This window comes from Nerophis lumbriciformis, linkage group LG03, assembly GCF_033978685.3.
Source record: "Nerophis lumbriciformis linkage group LG03, RoL_Nlum_v2.1, whole genome shotgun sequence".
In the NCBI taxonomy this organism is placed as follows: Eukaryota; Metazoa; Chordata; class Actinopteri; order Syngnathiformes; family Syngnathidae; genus Nerophis; species Nerophis lumbriciformis.
The window spans coordinates 67,191,918-67,211,671 of NC_084550.2; the positions used below are offsets into that span (position 1 = coordinate 67,191,918).

The 19,754-nt window shown below is 43.4% G+C and overlaps 1 protein-coding gene across 1 annotated transcript in view; it reads right to left on the minus strand.

Annotated features, from left to right (window-relative positions):
- crtc1a (CREB regulated transcription coactivator 1a) overlaps positions 1–19,376 on the minus strand; it is a 93,165-nt gene extending 73,789 nt beyond the window's left edge. The window contains exon 1 of the mRNA XM_061941562.2: positions 19,235–19,376. Within this exon, the coding sequence (XP_061797546.1) occupies positions 19,235–19,360 (126 nt within the window). The 5' untranslated portion in view covers positions 19,361–19,376. The remainder of the gene's footprint in view (positions 1–19,234) is intronic.
- Positions 19,377–19,754: the final 378 nt, after the last annotated feature.

Genomic DNA, 19,754 nt, shown 5'->3' on the forward strand with positions numbered 1-19,754 from the left:
GGGTCGTGACAGCGTGGCACGCGAATGTCTGTGCTGCATTTGATCAGTCTCCTTTCTTTAACAGGCAAAAGCTTTATAACCTCACTAATGCCTTGCATCGTCTATATTAGATATATAACAACGGGCGGGTGCGGGCGGATGGCGGGCGGGTGCGGTTCTGGTCAAATGTTACATCAGGTGGATGGCGGATGGTTGACGACTTTCTGATGCGGTTGCGGATGAAATAATTGCCTATCCGCGCATCTCTAATATATATATATATATATATATATATATTTATATATATATATATATATATATATATATATATATATATGTATATGAAATACTTGACTTGGTGAATTCTAGCTGTAAATATACTCCTCCCCTCTTAACCACGCCCCCGCCCCAACCACGCCCCCCGCACCCACCCCCCGAAATTGGAGGTCTCAAGGTTGGCAAGTATGGCGTAATGCAACCTACGTCCAACTTGCGAAAGATGAATCGGCAAAGAGACGGATCAAGATTTTAACACACATTGTAGGTCGGAAAAAACGAAGAAAAACGGAAAATAATTGTTTATATTTTTACAGAGATAAAAAAGACGGATTTCCGACTATAGACAGAAAAATCACATGTCTGCTCCTAGTTTTTACTAGGCTCAGCTCACTTCCAAGCATCGGGTTGTCGGGTGACAAGCAATTTAGGTGAGCTCAAACAAGACACTTAAGTTTAAATTGCACTAAATTAGTCGGATTTCCTAAATAAATTGGTTTCATCCATTTTCACTTGTGTATGTTAAAGTTAAAGTACCAATGATTGTCACACACACACTAGGTGTGGTGAAATTTGTCCTCTGCATTTGACCCATCACCCTTGTTCACCCCCTGGGAGGTGAGGGGAGCAGTGGGCAGCAGCGGTGGCCGTGCCCGGGAATCATTTTTGGTGATTCAACCCCCAATTCCAACCCTTGATGCTGAGTGCCAAGCAGGGAGGCTCCCATTTTTATAGTCTTTGGTATGACTCGGTCGGGGTTTGAACTCACAACCTACCGATCTCAGGGCGGACACTCTAACCGCGTTATTTCAAACTCAGTGATGGTTAGCCGTACGCCGCGATTTCATGAAAACTCTAGATGCCCCTACTTTCTACGTGGGTCAATGTCCTACGTGTCTGTGATGGAAACACGTAGACAAATAGTTAACATGAAGATCTCAAGAAAAAGGAAGAAAGAGTCCAGCCCTTTTATCTTTAAGAAGCTTTATACAAAACCCAAAACCAGTGAAGTTGGCACGTTGTGTAAAATGGTAAATAAAAACAGAATACAATGATTTGCAAATTATTTTCAACTTATACTCAATTGAATAGACTGCAAAGACAAGATATTTTATGTTCGAACTGAGAAACTTAATTTAATGGCAGCAACACATTCCAAAAAAGGTGTCACAGGGGCATTTTTACCACTGTGTTACATGGCCTTTCCTTTTAACAACACTCCGTAAACATTTGGGAACTGAGGAGACACATTTTTGAAGCTTCTCAGGTGGAATTCTTTCCCATTCTTGCTTGATGTTGTTCAACAGTCCGGGGTCTCCGTTGTGGTATTTTAGGCTTCATATTGCGTCACACATTTTCAATGGGAGACAGGTCTGGACTACAGGCAGGCCAGTCTAGTACCCGCACTCTTTTACTATGAAGCCAAGTTGATGTAACACGTGGCTTAGCATTGTCTTGCAGAAATAAGCAGGGGCGTCCATGATAACGTTGCTTGTATGGCAACATATGTTGATGGCATTAATGGTGCCTTCACAGATGTGTAAGTTACCCATGCCTTGGGCACTAATACACCCCCATACATCACAGATGCTGGCTTTTCAACTTTGCGCCTATAACAATCCGGATGGCTCTTTTCCCCTTTGGTCCGCAGGACACGACATCCACAGTTTCCAAAAACAATTTTAATTGTGGACTCGTCAGAACACTTTTCCACTTTGCATCAGTCCATCTCGGATGAGCTCGGGCCCAGCGGAGCCGGCGGCGTTTCTGGGTGTTGTTGATAAATGGCTTTCACGGTGTATAGTAGAGTTTTAACTTGCACTTACAGATGTAGCCACCAACTGTAGTTACTGACAGTGGTTTTCTGAAGTGTTCCTGAGCCCATGTAGTGATATCCTTTACACACTGATGTCGCTTTTTGATGCAGTACCGCCTGAGGGATCAAAGGTCACTGGCATTCAATGTTGGTTATCAGTCTTGCTGCTTATGTGCAGTGATTTCTCCAGATCCTCTGAACCTTTTGATGATATTACGTGGTGAAATCCCTAAATTCCTTGCAATAGCTGGTTGAGAAATGTTGTTCTTAAACTGTTGGACAATTTGCTCACGCATTTGTTCACAAAGTGGTGACCCACGCCCCATCCTTGTTTGTGAATGACTTTTATACCCAATCATGGCACCCACCTGTTCCCAATTAGCCTGTTCACCTGTGGGATGTTCCAAATAATCGTTTGATGAGCAGTCCTCAACTTTCTCAGTCTTTTTTGCCACTTGTGCCAGCCTTTTTGAAACATATTGCAGGCATCAAATTTCAAATGAGCTAATATTTGCAAAAAATAAAGTTTTCCAGTGTGAACATTACATATCTTGTCTTTGCAGTCTATTCAATTGAATATAAGTTGAAAAGGATTTGGAAATCATTGTATTCTGTTTTTATTTACCATTTACACTGTCATGTCTGTGTAATCATGTTTTGTTTTAAGTCATGTTTTGTTTAGTTTCTGGCTTTTCACTCCCTTGTCTTGTTTGCATGATTACCCATTAGTTTCACCTGTTCCACGTTTGGACTCATTGTGCACTCTTGTTTGTCACCATAGCAACCATTAGTTTTCACCTGTCACGTCACGCACCTGTTTCACGTTTTGAGTCACGTACCTGCTTTCACTAATCATGTCCATAGTATTTAAGTTCATTCATTTTCTGTTGTTTGTCCTGACGACATCCCCGCATTTATGCCTCCTGTCACACTCTTTCCACCTCTGCGCACTTCATGTCCATGCCAAGTAAGTTTGTTTATTATTGCCACAGTTAGTGTTTTTTTTTGTTGTTCATAGTTTTTTGCCCCCGTGCAAGTCTTTTGTTTTCGTTAGTCAAGTTTGTATCTCCGCCCCTGTGCGCGCTTTTCGTTTATTCCTTTTTTTGATAGTTTAAATAAATCATGTACCCACCTTCAAGTCATATCCAGTCCAATTCACTTGCACCTCGGGAGAACAAACCAAGCCATAGTCCTAGTCATGACATACACAACGTGCCAACTTCACTGGTTTTGTAGTACTTGTAGTATTAGTATTTTTCTTCATTTTCCTTTTCTTTTTTTTTGTAAAAAGGCAATGTTTCCAAGGCACTACGTGAGAAGAAACAACAAACGTAGCACTGAAACACGTAAATAAGTCTTGTGTGTAAACTTGAGATCGGTAGGTCGTGAATTCAAACCCCGGCCGAGTCATACAAAAGACTATAAAAATGGGAGCCATTACCTCCCTGCTTGGCACTCAGCATCAAGGGTTGGAATTGGGGGTTAAATCACCAAAAATGATTCCCGGGCGCGGCCACCGCTGCTGCCCACTGCTCCCCTCACCTCCCAAGGGGTGATCAAGGGTGATGGGTCAAATGCAGAGAATAATTTCGCCGCACTTAGTGTGTGTGTGACAATCATTGGTACTTTAACTTTTAACTTTAATGCCGTGCGGCTACTACCGGAAACTAGAGGGGAGAGCAACTCGCCTTCAAAATAAAGGTCCATTGTCATTACCTGATAATGTTACGTCACATATGGCTTTTCTGGTAGGCCTGTTACGTCACATCAAAACAAGACATCTCGGCAGCCTGTCACAAAGTCGAGGATTCTGGGAACTTTGTTGTCACACACAACACGTGAGACCCCTAAAATAGATGTGTGTCAATGCTGTACTTTACGCACCTTTTCAGCTGTGAACTCGCACTGATCCCTTGATTTCCACAGGATGTGGAATGCAGCGATACATAACCGCCACAGAAAGGCACCGCAATCCCCCCAGCTGTTCTGTTGCAGTTCCGTTGTGCAGCAAAAAAGACGACAGTTTCGCCCTGCAGACCGACAATTTAATTTTAACATAATTCCTAGCGGGTGTTGTGGACGCACAACTCCCACAAACCACGCAATCTTCTTCCCCGCCCCTTTTATATCCGCTGGCATTTGACACAGAACCCCATAAACTGCCATTTTTTACAGTAAAGTGTTTTTTTTATAATTTTTGTTAAACTGCAAATCCACAACTGTACATTTTTCGGTGTATTACTATAAATGCCAAAACGACACCACAATTTGTTACAGTATAAAAGTACAGTTTTTTTCCATTTAGAGAAAAATGCTATAAAAACCACAGTACATTTCACAAGTTATCATGAAATCTATTGCTACTTGTACATTGCACAATTTGATGGATAACTTGCTTTGAAATCATTATTATTAGTGTTTATTTCTATTTTAAAAATGGCTTGAATGTTTGATAATATATTTTTGCATAATTAGACAATATTTAATGGCCTACTGAAACCCACTACTACCGACCACGCAGTCTGATAGTTGATGAAATCTTAACATTGCAACACATGCCAATACGGCCGGGTTAGCTTACTAAAGTGCAATTTTAAATTTTGCGTGAAATATCCAGCTGAAAACGTCTCGGTATGATGATGCCGGCACGTGACGTCATTTTGGGACAGCATGGTGGCCAGCTATTAAGTCGTCTGTTTTCATCGCAAAATTCCACAGTATTCTGGACATCTGTGTTGGTGAATCTTTTGCAATTTGTTCTATGAACAATGGAGACAGCAAAGAAGAAAGCTGTAGGTGGGAAGCGGTGTATTGTGGGCGGCTGCAGCAACACAAACACAGCCGGTGTTTCATTGTTTACATTCCCGAAAGATGACAGTCAAGCTTTACCATTGGCCTGTGGAGAACTGAGACAACAGAGACTCTTACCAGGAGGACTTTGAGTTGGATGCGCAGACGCGGTACCGTGAGTATGCATGCAGCTGCGGCTTCCAAACATTTGATCCCTTGCCCGTACGTGCGTGCCGCTATGTGCATGTCACGTACGTAACTTTGGGGACTTTGGGGAAATATATGTGCTGTATGAACTTTGGGGAGGTGAACGGTACTTTGGGCTGTGTTGTGCAGGTGTTTGAGTTGTATTGTCGGGTTATATGGACGGGAGGGGGGAGGTGTTTGTTATGCGGGATTCATTTGTGGCATATTTAATATAAGCCTGGTTGTGTTGTGGCTAATAGAGTATATACATGTCTTGTGTTTATTTACTGTTTTAGTCATTCCCAGCTGAATATCAGGTCCCACCCGCCTCTCACAGCATCTTCCCTATCTGAATCGCTCCCACTGCCCTCTAGTCCTTCACTCTCACTTTCCTCATCCACAAATCTTTCATCCTCACTCAAATCAATGGGGAAATCGTCGCTTTCTCGGTCCGAATCGCTCTCGCTGCTGGTGGCCATGATTGTAAACAATGTGCAGATGTGAGGAGCTCCACAACCTGTGACGTCACGCTACTCGTCTGCTACTTCCGGTACAGGCAAGGCTTTTTTATCAGTGACCAAAAGTTGCGAACTTTATCGTCGATGTTCTCTACTAAATCCTTTCAGCAAAAATATGGCAATATCGCGAAATGATCAAGTATGACACATAGAATGGACCTGCTATCCCCGTTTAAATAAGAAAATCGCATTTCAGTAGGCATTTAAGTTAACATAATTTGCGAATACATGGAGTACATGTATGTTTTTCCCCTCAAAATAGAAAAAAGTAATGCATTTAGTAAGAAACGTTACAGTACTTTATTGATACATATTATTTCCAGGCGTTTGAGGGCCAAATAAAATGAGGTGGCCTTGAGTTTGACACCCGTGATTTAGGGCTTTCTTATATTCCTGTCAAGTAGGTCATCTTTTTTCTCCTTCATAAAATCTTTATGAAATGAATAGGCGCATAGCGATAAATCATGTGAACATAAAAGGGGCTGGGATAAAGTAAACCGGTTCTTACAAAAGCCAACAAGCCATGTGAAAAGTCGACAGTGAGTCATTCACCCATCCCTATCATCATCAGTGGCGAAACAAGCCGGGGCCCCTAAACCCAAGTAAAAAAGCTCATCCTAACATCCTTTCACAACGACGAGCTTTAACCAGGTTTTGAACAGTTTGCCAGCCAGCCACTTTAGCGGCAATTTGAATTTTCCCGACATGTATTCAATTTCTCACTTTCGCCACAGCATCAGCACGTTCACAAAGTGTACACACTAAATAACGCTGGGTTATGTTGGTAACCCAATTTATGGGTTGCAACTAGGGGTGTAACGATACGTGTATTTGTATTGAACCGTTTCAGTACGGGGTTTTCGGTTCGGTTCGGAGGTGTACCGAACAAGTTTCCACACGGACATATTAAAGGCCTACTGAAACCCACTACTACCGACCACGCAGTCTGATAGTTTATATATCAATGATCAATCAATCAATCAATCTTTATTTATATAGCCCTAAATCACAAGTGTCTCAAAGGGCTGCACAAGCCACAACAACATCCTCGGTACAAAGCCCACATAAGGGCAAGGAAAAACTCACCCCAGTGGGACGTCGATGTGAATGACTATGAGAAACCTTGGAGAGGACCGCATATGTGGGTAACCCCCCCCCTCTAGGGGAGACCGAAAGCAATGGATGTCGAGTGGGTCTGACATAATATTGTGAGAGTCCAGTCCATAGTGGATCCAACATAATAGTAAGAGTCCAGTCCATGATGAAATATTAACATTGCAACACATGCCAATATGGCCGGGTTAGCTTACTAAAGTGCAATTTTAAATTTTGCGCGCAATATCCTGCTGAAAACGTCTCGGTATGATGACGCCGGCACGTGACGTCACGGATTGTAGAAGACATTTTGGGACAGCATGGTGGCCAGCTATTAAGTCGTCTGTTTTCATCGCAAAATTCCACAGTATTCTGGACATCTGTGTTGGTGAATCTTTTGCAATTTGTTCAATGAACAATGGAGACAGCAAAGAAGAAAGCTGTAGGTGGGAAGCGGTGTATTGCGGGCGGCTGCAGCAACACAAACACAGCCGGTGTTTCATTGTTTACATTCCCGAAAGATGACAGTCAAGCTTTACCATTGGCCTGTGGAGAACTGGGACAACAGAGACTCTTACCAGGAGGACTTTGAGTTGGATGCGCAGACGCGGTACCGTGAGTACGCATGCAGCTGCGGCTTCCAAACATTTGATCGCTTGCCCGTACGTGCGTGCCGCTATGTGCATGTCACGTACGTAACTTTGGGGACTTTGGGGAAATATATGTGCTGTATGAACTTTGGGGAGGTGAACGGTACTTTGGGCTGTGGGATTGAGTGTGTTGTGCAGGTGTTTGAGTTGTATTGTCGGGTTATATGGACGGGAGGGGGGAGGTGTTTGTTATGCGGGATTAATTTGTGGCATATTTAATACAAGCCTGGTTGTGTTGTGGCTAATAGAGTATATTGTGTTTATTTACTGTTTTAGTCATTCCCAGCTGAATATCAGGTCCCACCCGCCTCTCACAGCATCTTCCCTATCTGAATCGCTCCCACTGCCCTCTAGTCCTTCACTCTCACTTTCCTCATCCACAAATCTTTCATGCTCGCTCAAATTAATGGGGAAATCGTCGCTTTCTCGGTCCGAATCGCTCTCGCTGCTGGTGGCTATGATTGTAAACAATGTGCAGATGTGAGGAGCTCCACAACCTGTGACGTAATGCGCATATCGTCTGCTACTTCCGGTACAGGCAAGGCTTTTTTATCAGCGACCAAAAGTTGCGAACTTTATCGTCGATGTTCTCTACTAAATCCTTTCAGCAAAAATATGGCAATATCGCGAAATGATCAAGTATGACACATAGAATGGATCTGCTATCCCCGTTTGAATAAGAAAATCGCATTTCAGTAGGCCTTTAAGTAGCATAGCGCACGTTTGTGTAAACAATGCACACCGAGGCACAACACACGGCATGCTAGCAACGACCAGACTACGACAACATGTAAAAGCCAGAGCTGGAAGACCCTCCTGCCTCGATAAGATCTCCCGTTTGGGAACACATCGGTGCGACACAACAATGGAGGACGGAGGTTTGCCGACATTGTTAAGCAGCAGCAGGTATGCTTCTGCCAACACGTCAAACATGCTAACCCATTTGAAGCGTCATCACCGCATTCAAGCAGCCTCTCCTCGGCGATTCAGGCAGGGCTAAAGCAATAACAAATGTTTTTATAGCAGCAGATTTAAGTCCATATTGCATTAGAAACTAGATTTTGACCCACTTCTATGGTGGAAGAACAATGAGCCCATATATCCTCTTACTGCCAAGTTAGCCAGGCTGGGGGGGGGGGAGTTAATCTGAGGCCGAGTTGACTTGAAACTGTTTAATGTTGCACTTTTTATATGTGTAGCTGCCATTAAATTCTAAGTTAATGATTATTTGCAAAAAAAAAAAAAAAATTAAATAAATTAAATATCTTGTCTTTGCAGTCTATTCAATTGAATATAAGTTGAAAAGGATTTGCAAATCATAGTATTCTGTTGGTATTTACCATTTACACAACGTACCAACTTGTAATTCCACTCATGTTAACTTGAAGTGAATGCTCAGCGTCTTTCTCACCACCGTCTCTCTGTTTACAAGTGACCGAGAAGTCCACCCAGAGTACACTTGGACTCCAAGTGTAAATATTGACTATATCGTCGTATGTGATCCACTTAGAAATTATTTGCACGTTGTAAAGTGAAATGTGGGAGCGAAAATAAAACCAGTTATAACAGCACAACATTTCATTTAATATTTTACACTACACCATCCCGAGCTCCTCCGGCAGACCTGGGCAAATTAAGGCCCGGGGACCACATGCGGCCCGTTAAGCTTTTCAATCTGGCCCGCCGGACATTCCCAAATATTTTTTTTAGATCTTTAAGACTGTAGCTGCCATTATGATGTGCAGTGATGTTTTCAAATGACCGTAAGTCTTGAACTATACAAAGTATTTCAATGGTTGGAATCTGTGCTTTTGTATTACATACTAGTTACTATGGTCCTCTAATTAGTTACTATGGTCCTATAATTAGTTACTATGGTAATCTAATTAGTTACTATGGTCATCTAATTAGTTACTATGGTCCTCTAATTAGTTACTATGGTCATCTAATTAGTTACTATGGTCATCTAATTAGTTACTATGGTAATGTAAGTCACAGCAACTCAGACAAGGCACCAAGCAGTGTGGGTGGGGAGCGTTTCCACAGAGTGTTTCCAGAGAGGCCAGCCTGAAATGTGGGTGTCAGGTACAGACGCAGAAGGAGATTTTTACAACAAGGTTCTAAAGCAGGGGTGCTCATTACGTCGATCGCGAGCTACCGGTCGATCTCGGAGGGTGTGTCAGTCGATCACCAGCCAGGCATTAAAAAAAATAGTCCTAAAAATGAGCGATCATAAATCTTCACTATGACGTCACTTTCGTCACTTGATTGACATTCACGGCACCCGAGGGTCTTCTGAGATGACGCTGGCTGCTGCCAGCTCATTAAAATTACCGACTGGAAGGCGAGAAACACTTTATTTCAACAGACTCTGGCGTCGTACCTGTCGTCAAAACTCCAAAGACCGACTGCATAGTTGCGCTAACAAAACAAGAGTCTCAGAAAGCTGGCGTGCACAAGCTAGCAAGCTACGGAGTTTGCCGACAATGTATTTCTTGTAAAGTGTATACAAAGGAGTACGGAAGCTGGACAAATAAGATGCCAAAAAGCAACCACTTTCATGTGGTATTGGACAGAAAGGAGGACTTTTTTTCTCCTCCATTCGAAAATGCGGACCTTATCAGCACCACTGTCTGATTCCAATCAATGCAAGTCATCAGAATCAGGTAATACACCAACTTATATTCTTGTCTTCATGAAAGAAAGGAATCTATATGTGTTAAACATGCTTGTATTATCATTAAACACCTTTTACTTGTTAACAATATTAACTATATGTGTTAAACATGCTTGTATTATCTTTAAACACCTTTAACTTACTAACAATATTAACTATATGTGTTAAACATGCTTGTATTATCTTTAAACACCTTTAACTTATTAACAATATTAACTATATGTGTTAAACATGCTTGTATTATCTTTAAACACCTTTAACTTGTTAACAATATTAACTATATTTATTAAACATTCTTGTATTATCATTAAACACCTTTAATTTTTTTAACAATATTAACTGTGTTAAACATGCTTGTATTATCATTAAACACCTTTAACTTATTAACAATATTAACTATATGTGTTAAACATGCTTGTATTATCTTTAAACACCTTTAACTTATTAACAATATTAACTATATGTGTTAAACATGCTTGTATTATCTTTAAATACCTTTAAATTGTTAACAATATTAACTATATGTATTAAACATTCTTGTATTATCATTAAACACCTTTAATTTTTTTAACAATATTAACTGTGTTAAACATGCTTGTATTATCATTAAACACCTTTAACTTGTCAACAATATGAACTATATGTATCAAACATGCTTGTATTATCATTAAACACCTTTAATTTTTTAACAATATTAACTATATGAGTTAAACATGCTTTCATTATCTTTAAACACCTTTTACTTGTTAACAATATTAACTATATGTATTAAACATACTTGTATTATCATTAAACACCTTTAATTTATTAACAATGTTAACTATATGTGTTAAACATGCTTGCATTATCATTAAACACCTTTAACTTGTTAACAAAAACATATATTTCATAAATAAGTAAATATAAATTATATATATGAATGAGGTAGATCCCCACGACTTGATCAATTGAAAAGTAGCTCGCCTGCAGAAAAAGTGTGAGCACCCCTGTTCTAAAGCTTAGTGATATATCAGATATAACAGATTGTAGGTGGGGGGTTTTATTACCATTCGCGTTCATATTTCGCTGTGTTTGTTGCATTTTTGTTGCGTTTCGCTTGATTGTAAAATATGTCGATCAAAAGGGGGTGCGACGGCCCGGGCGCACCTCAGTGCCCATTCATCTGTGCGCACCTCCAAGCGCGCGCCACTCCGGCTGCAGCAGGCAGCTGCTTTCAATCAGCAATCTGCACACCTGATGCTGATGAGAGACCTGCCTTCTTAAGCCACTGCAAACCTGCGTTCCGGGCCAGAACGTAGTTTCCTGTTCAGTACAGTAAGCCAACTCATCTAGCTCTATGCACACTCTCTCTCTGTGTTTCTCCCCCTCCGTGTTCATTTGTCTCGTGTCCCCTTGTCGCCTTCCAGCAGCATTCCTCCGTTCCCGCGTCACAAGCTGTGTGTCTCGTCTCCCTGTATTCCGTCTGGTTGCCTGGCTGCCTCTTGGATCTCGACCACCCGCCTGGACACGGTCTTTTGACGCCTCGCTATTGCCCCCGACTTCCTGCCTGTCGCTGGACCTTCGAGCCTGCCTTGCCCCTCTTGGACCTCCGCCTCTCGCTCAACACTCCTGGTAACACTCCTCAGTTAATCGCGACACATAGTCACACCATACACATTTTGGATTAGTTTACACACTTCATTTCTATTGTAATATAAAACAAATAGAACTAAAACGACGTCCCTGCTGTCTGTGCCGTCTTCTTCCCCTGTACCGTAACATATATGTTGTCAATATTCAGTGTTTTATCGTCCATAGTTAATAAGTGAATCCCACATTCTTTATTTTCACGTACATTCTGGCTCTCATTCAGGAAAAAATTAAAAAATACTATTCCGTTTTTTTAGGCGGTCTGTCATAACGTTTTTAGCATTCAATCAGACATTATTGTGAGGTTTTGTATTAGTGTTCCTAAAAATAGATATACCGGCTCCTGGACACATTTTTTTCTTTAAATTTGGCCCCCCGAGTCAAAATAATTGCCCAGGCCTGTTCTACGGTCTTGGACAGCGGAAGGGGGGGACATTTAAGTCCCATCTTAAAACTCATTTGTAAACTCTAGCCTTTAAATAGACCCCCCTTTTAGACCAGTTGATCTGCCGTTTCTTTTTTTTCTGCTCTGACCCCCTCTCCCTCGTGGAGGAGGGGGCACAGGTTCGGTGGCCACGGATGAAGTTCTGGCTGTCCAAAGTCGGGACCCGGGGTGGACCGCTCGCCTGTGCACCGGTTGGGGACATCTCTGCGCTGCTGACCTGTCTTCGCTCGGGATGGTCTCCTGCTGGCCCCACTATGGACTGGACTCTCACTATTATGTTAGATCCACTATGGACTGGACTCTCACACTATTATGTTAGATCCACTATGGACTGGACTTTCACTATTATGTTGGATCCACTATGGCCTGGACTCTCCCTATTATGTTAGATCCACCATGGACTGGACTCTCACACTATTATGTTAGATCCACTATGGACTGGACTTTCACTATTATGTTGGATCCACTATGGACTGGACTCTCACTATTATGTTAGATCCACTATGGACTGGACTTTCACTATTATGTTAGATCCACTATGGACTGGACTCTCACACTATTATGTTAGATCCACTATGGACTGGACTCTCACACTATTATGTTAGATCCACTATGGACTGGACTCTCACTATTATGTTAGATCCACTATGGACTGGACTTTCACTATTATGTTAGATCCACTATGGACTGGACTCTCACTATTATGTTAGGTACACTATGGACTGGACTCTCACTATTATGTTAGATCCACTATGGACTGGACTCTCACTATTATGTTAGATCCACTATGGACTGGACTTTCACTATTATGTTAGATCCACTATGGACTGGACTCTCACTATTATGTTAGATCCACTATGGACTGGACTCTCACACTATTATGTTAGATCCACTATGGACTGGACTCTCACTATTATGTTAGATCCACTATGGACTGGACTTTCACTATTATGTTAGATCCACTATGGACTGGACTTTCACTATTATGTTAGATCCACTATGGACTGGACTCTCACTATTATGTTAGATCCACTATGGACTGGACTCTCACACTATTATGTTAGATCCACTATGGACTGGACTCTCACACTATTATGTTAGATCCACTATGGACTGGACTCTCACTATTATGTTAGATCCACTATGGACTGGACTTTCACTATTATGTTAGATCCACTATGGACTGGACTCTCACTATTATGTTAGGTCCACTATGGACTGGACTCTCACACTATTATGTTAGATCCACTATGGACTGGACTTTCACTATTATGTTGCATCCACTATGGACTGGACTCTCCCTATTATGTTAGATCCACTATGGACTGGACTCTCACACTATTATGTTAGATCCACTATGGACTGGACTTTCACTATTATGTTGGATCCACTATGGACTGGACTCTCACTATTATGTTAGATCCACTATGGACTGGACTTTCACTATTATGTTAGATCCACTATGGACTGGACTCTCACACTATTATGTTAGATCCACTATGGACTGGACTCTCACACTATTATGTTAGATCCACTATGGACTGGACTCTCACTATTATGTTAGATCCACTATGGACTGGACTTTCACTATTATGTTAGATCCACTATGGACTGGACTTTCACTATTATGTTGGATCCACTATGGACTGGACTCTCACTATTATGTTAGATCCACTATGGACTGGACTTTCACTATTATGTTAGATCCACTATGGACTGGACTCTCACACTATTATGTTAGATCCATGGACTGGACTCTCACACTATTATGTTAGATCCACTATGGACTGGACTCTCACTATTATGTTAGATCCACTATGGACTGGACTTTCACTATTATGTTAGATCCACTATGGACTGGACTCTCACTATTATGTTAGGTACACTATGGACTGGACTCTCACTATTATGTTAGATCCACTATGGACTGGACTCTCACTATTATGTTAGATCCACTATGGACTGGACTTTTACTAGTATGTTAGATCCACTATGGACTGGACTCTCACACTATTATGTTAGATCCACTATGGACTGGACTCTCACTATTATGTTAGATCCACTATGGACTGGACTTTCACTATTATGTTAGATCCACTATGGACTGGACTCTCACTATTATGTTAGGTCCACTATGGACTGGACTCTCACACTATTGGGGACGGCGTGGCGCAGTGGAAGAATGGCCGTGCGCGACCCAAGGGTCCCTGGTTCAATCCCCACCTAGTACCAACCTCGTCATGTCCGTTGTGTCCTGAGCAAGACACTTCACCCTTGCTCCTGATGGGTGCTGGTTAGCGCCTTGCATGGCAGCTCCCTCCATCAGTGTGTGAATGTGTGTGTGAATGGGTAAATGTGGAAGTAGTGTCAAAGCGCTTTGAGTACCTTGAAGGTAGAAAAGCGCTATACAAGTACAACCCATTTATCATTTATCATTTATTATGTTAGATCCACTATGGACTGGACTTTCACTATTATGTTGTATCCACTATGGACTGGACTCTCCCTATTATGTTAGATCCACTATGGACTGGACTCTCACACTATTATGTTAGATCCACTATGGACTGGACTTTCACTATTATGTTGGATCCACTATAGACTGGACTCTCACTATTATGTTAGATCCACTATGGACTGGACTTTCACTATTATGTTGGATCCACTATAGACTGGACTCTCACTATTATGTTAGATCCACTATGGACTGGACTTTCGCTATTATGTTAGATCCACTATGGACTGGACTCTCACTATTATGTTAGATCCACTATGGACTGGACTTTCACTATTATGTTAGATCCACTATGGACTGGACTCTCACACTGTTAACTAGATCCGCTCGACGTCCATTGCACCGGTCACCCAGGGGTGGGGTCCCCACATCTGCGGTCCCCTCCAAGGTTTCTCATTGTATCTAGAGATGTCCGATAATGGCTTTTTTGCCGATATCCGATATTGTCCAACTCTTAATTACCGATACCGATATCAACCGATACTGACATATACAGTCGTGGAATGAACACATTATTATGCCTAATTTTGTTGTGATGCCCCGCTGGATGCATTAAACAATGTAACAAGGTTTTCCAAAATAAATCAACTCAAGTTATGGAAAAAAATGCCAACATGGCACTGCCATATTTATTATTGAAGTCACAAAGTGCATTATTTTTTTTAACATGCCTCAAAACAGCAGCTTGGAATTTAGGACATGCTCTCCCTGAGAGAGCATGAGGAGGTTGAGGTGGGCGGGGTTGAGGTGGGGGGGTAGGGGGTACAGAAGGTTGTATATTGTAGCGTCCCGGAAGAGTTAGTGCTGCAAGGGGTTCTGGGTATTTGTTCTGTTGTGTTACGGTGCGGATGTTCTCCCGAAATGTGTTTGTCATTCTTGTTCGGTGTGGGTTCACAGTGTGGCGCATATTTGTAACAGTGTTAAAGTTGTTTATACGGCCACCCTCAGTGTGACCTGTATGGCTGTTGACCAAGTATGCTTTGCATTCACTTGTGTGTGTGAAAAGCCGTAGATATTATGTGATTGGGCCGGCACGCAAAGGCAGTGCCTTTAAGGTTTATTGGCGCTCTGTACTTCTCCCTACGTCCGTGTACACAGCGGCGTTTTAAAAAGTCATACATTTTACTTTTTGAAACCGATAATTTCCGATGTCACATTTTAAAGCATTTATCGGCTGATAATATCGACAGTCCGATATTATCGGACATCTCTACTTGTAACTACTTGGTATTGGATCGATACCCAAATGTGTAGCATCGCCCAAAAATTACTTTCAATTCCAAACTATAAACCGCTACTTTTTTCCTACGCTTTGAACCAGTGTGGTTTTCGTCCTGGTCGTGGAACTGTGGACCAGCTCTATACTCTCGGCCTAATGGTCCTAATGGCTTCACCTGGCCAGGATCTTCAGCTCTCACTGGATCGGTTCGCAGCCGAGTGTGAAGCGACTGGGATGAGAATCAGCACCTCCAAGTCCGAGTCCATGGTTCTCGCCCGGAAAAGGGTGGAGCGCCATCTCCGGGTTGGGGAGGAGACCCTACCCCAAGTGGAGGAGTTCAAGTACCTCGGAGTCTTGTTCACGAGTGAGGGAAGAGTGGATGGTGAGATCGACAGGCGGATCGGTGCGGCGTCTTCAGTAATGCGGACGCTGTATCGATCCGTTGTGGTGAAGAAGGAGCTGAGCCGGAAGGCAAAGCTCTCGATTTACCGGTCGATCTACGTTCCCATCCTCACCTATGGTCATGAGCTTTGGGTTATGACCGAAAGGACAAGATCACGGGTACAAGCGGCCGAAATGAGTTTCCTCCGCCGGGTGGCGGGGCTCTCCCTTAGAGATAGGGTGAAAAGCTCTGTCATCCGGGGGGAGCTCAAAGTAAAGCCGCTGCTCCTCCACATCGAGAGGAGCCAGATGAGGTGGTTCGGGCATCTGGTCAGGATGCCACCCGAACGCCTCCCTCGGGAGGTGTTTAGGGCACGTCCAACCGGTAGAGGCCACGGGGAAGACCCAGGACACGTTGGGAAGACTATGTCTCCCGGCTGGCCTGGGAACGCCTCGGGATCCCCCGGGAGGAGCTGGACGAGGTGGCTGGGGAGAGGGAAGTCTGGGCTTCCCTGCTTAGGCTGCTGCCCCCGCGACCCGACCTCGGATAAGCGGAAGAAGATGGATGGATGGATGGATGAATGCTATCACCTGCAGACCGGAAGTGTCTTGTCATTCTGATGAGCGCGACCAGTCTGTGAACAATTGAAACGTCCTGTGTGCTTTTTCCTCCTGTATAACAGGTTAGTTTTGGTGAATCAACTCACTGAATAATATCCATGTGATCTTTATAAGTTTAAGTACACATTCTGATGGTGGAGCCTAACTCTAAAATGTTTGTGAGTTGTAGTTTGTATTTGTGAATGAATCCAGTGCACAGCTGCAGTAATCAATACAAAAAGGCGACGTGAGTGCGCAATGTTTATATAGGAACTTCTGATCCTAATTCAGACTCCCAAATTAGAGCTCCCGTTTTCTTATTGATTTTATAATGTATATTGGTATAATGTGTGTGTTCTGAAATAGTGACAGAGAATAGAACAAGGATGGCCAATTCAACTCTTAACTCAACAATGAGTAGATGAGTGTTATGTGTGTGTATATGTGTAAATAAATGAACACTGAAATTCAAGTATTTCTTTATATATATATATATATATATATATATATATATATATATATATATATATATATATATATATATATATATATATATATATGTATATATATATATATATTAGAGATGCGCGGTTTGCGGGCACAACCGCGGAGTCCGCGGATTATCCGCGGATCGGGCGGATGAAATTTTAAAAAATTAGATTTTATCCGCGGGTCGGGTCGGGTGGTTGAAAAAAATAAAAAATAGATTTTAAATAGATTCAGGCGGGTGGCAGTTAAACCAATTCGGAAATATATATACATAGTTAAATGTTGTTACCCACATACGAAAAACGAGCAGGCACCTGCAGCATATGCCACAACAGAAGAAAAAAAAAAAGAAGATATGGACACTTTTACGGAGCGGAGAAGGGACGCCTCGGACCGAGGCCCCTTCCCCCGAGAGGGCCCCACCGGGAGCCGTAGCTGAGGCAATCCGCGAGAAGGGCCCGACGCATGTCCAGGGTCACCACCGCACTGACACCCCGCCTCGTCTGCCTTCGCTGCGGCCGGCGTCACGCGCAGCAGGTAAGCAGCTTACCTGCCCGCCACCCCCGTGGCCGGGGGGTCGTGACAGGGGTCACTCAGCGCGCTCCGCCCGCGCAGCTTACCTGCCCGCCACCCCTGTTGCCGGGGGCGCGTAGCAGGGGTCACTCCGCGCGCAGTGCGCTCACGAAAGGGGTGGGGCTCACCCTGGTTGATATAGACAGCAGGACGGTGGCCATGTAAGTCGGAACTCGCTAAGGAGTGTGTAACAACCCACCTGCCGAATAAACTAGCCCTGAAGATGGATGGCGCTGGAGCGTCGGGCCCATACCCGGCCGTCGCCGGCAGCGAGACGCGCTTGGAGGTGCGCTCAGCGCGGCTCCCATATGATTGCGCACTGGTGTGCGTCTGGGTCGTGACAGCGTGACACGCAAATGTCTGTGCTGCATTGGATCAGTCTCCTTTCTATAACAGGCAAAAGCTTTATAACCTCACTAATGCCTTGCATCGTCTATATTAGATATATAACAACGGGCGGGTGCGGGCGGATGCGGTTCTGATCAAATGTTACATCGGGTGGATGGCGGATGGTTGACGACTTTCTGATGCGGTTGCGGATGAAATAATTGCCTATCCGCGCATCTCTAATATGGATGGATGGATGGATATATATATATGTAATAATATATATATATATATATATAGCTAGAATTCACTGAAAGTCAAGTATTTCTTATATATATATATATATATATCTTAACCACGCCCCCAACCACGCCCCCCGCCCCACCCGCGACCACGCCCCCCACCCCCCACCTCCCGAAATCGGAGGTCTCAAGGTTGGCAAGTATGGCTATATAAATAAACATTGCTTGATTGATTAATTGCTACTTGGACTAAAGTATATTTAGTGTGCACACAGCATCAGTCGGGCCAACATTCACGGGATTTATTTTGTAGGCCCGTTTGCTGTATGAGGCTTAAATTCCACATAATCTGCAAACCTTAATTTTTTTGTTGTTGTTGCTGTGGCTGTCAATCACGCAGCGTGCACGAGGCCACGGGACGCGTGGGACAAGTTGACACCGCCACAGAGCAAAACACGCCAACCACATCCAATGAGATGAACATACACGTTTTAAATAGGTTGTAGTTGTGCAGTCCAACACGCTCACACGCCCCTTTCGCTTCCACTTGCGTGGGACAAAAAAAAAAAAAAACCACATCGGAGCAACTTTTTTGGGGGGGACGAAACACCCGCTGGGAGGTATCTCCGCACCACTTTGAGTAAGAAACGCAGGCGAGAAAAGCTGGAAGCGTCGTTTGTTGTTGTTTACCTTGTGCTGGCCGGGCTGCGTGCAGCTACTATCTACTCGCACACTTGACAGCCCGCGCACGACGAACACGATACGAGGAGGCGGAAGACCAACAACAACAACAACAACAACACAAACAACAACAAACACACCCTCACCCTCGCCGCCCGCGTAATGCTGAGGTCTTTCATCACTTCCTCGAACGCCGCCGTCTCCTCGGCCTGCTTCTGGTGGTGTAAAGCGATCTTCTCGCTGAATTTCCGCGGATTGTTCGAAGTCGCCATGTTTCGCTCCTGTGCTCCGGTTTCCTTCAATGGCCAGCGTTAAGTCACACCGAGTCAGGACACGCCACTTCCGGTTAGCGGGAGAGGTTATATCTCATGGTACGCTAAGGAGGAGTAATACAGCATTATTTATGAGCTATTCACAAAAGAAAAATACTCGACACTAAGACTGGTGAGCTAACTGTGGAATTTGGCGAGCACACGCAAAAACGGCTACAAAAGAATGCTTTTATTTTGTATCGTAAACATGCCTAGTTCCGGAATAGTCCCGGGCTTACTTTACACTTCTCTCTGGTGTTTAACAACGCAAGCGGGGGTGTTGTGGAGGCGCATCGCACATCTGGGCTGCGGAATTGGACTCGCGGGTCTCTTTATTTCACTATTTAAATCTAAA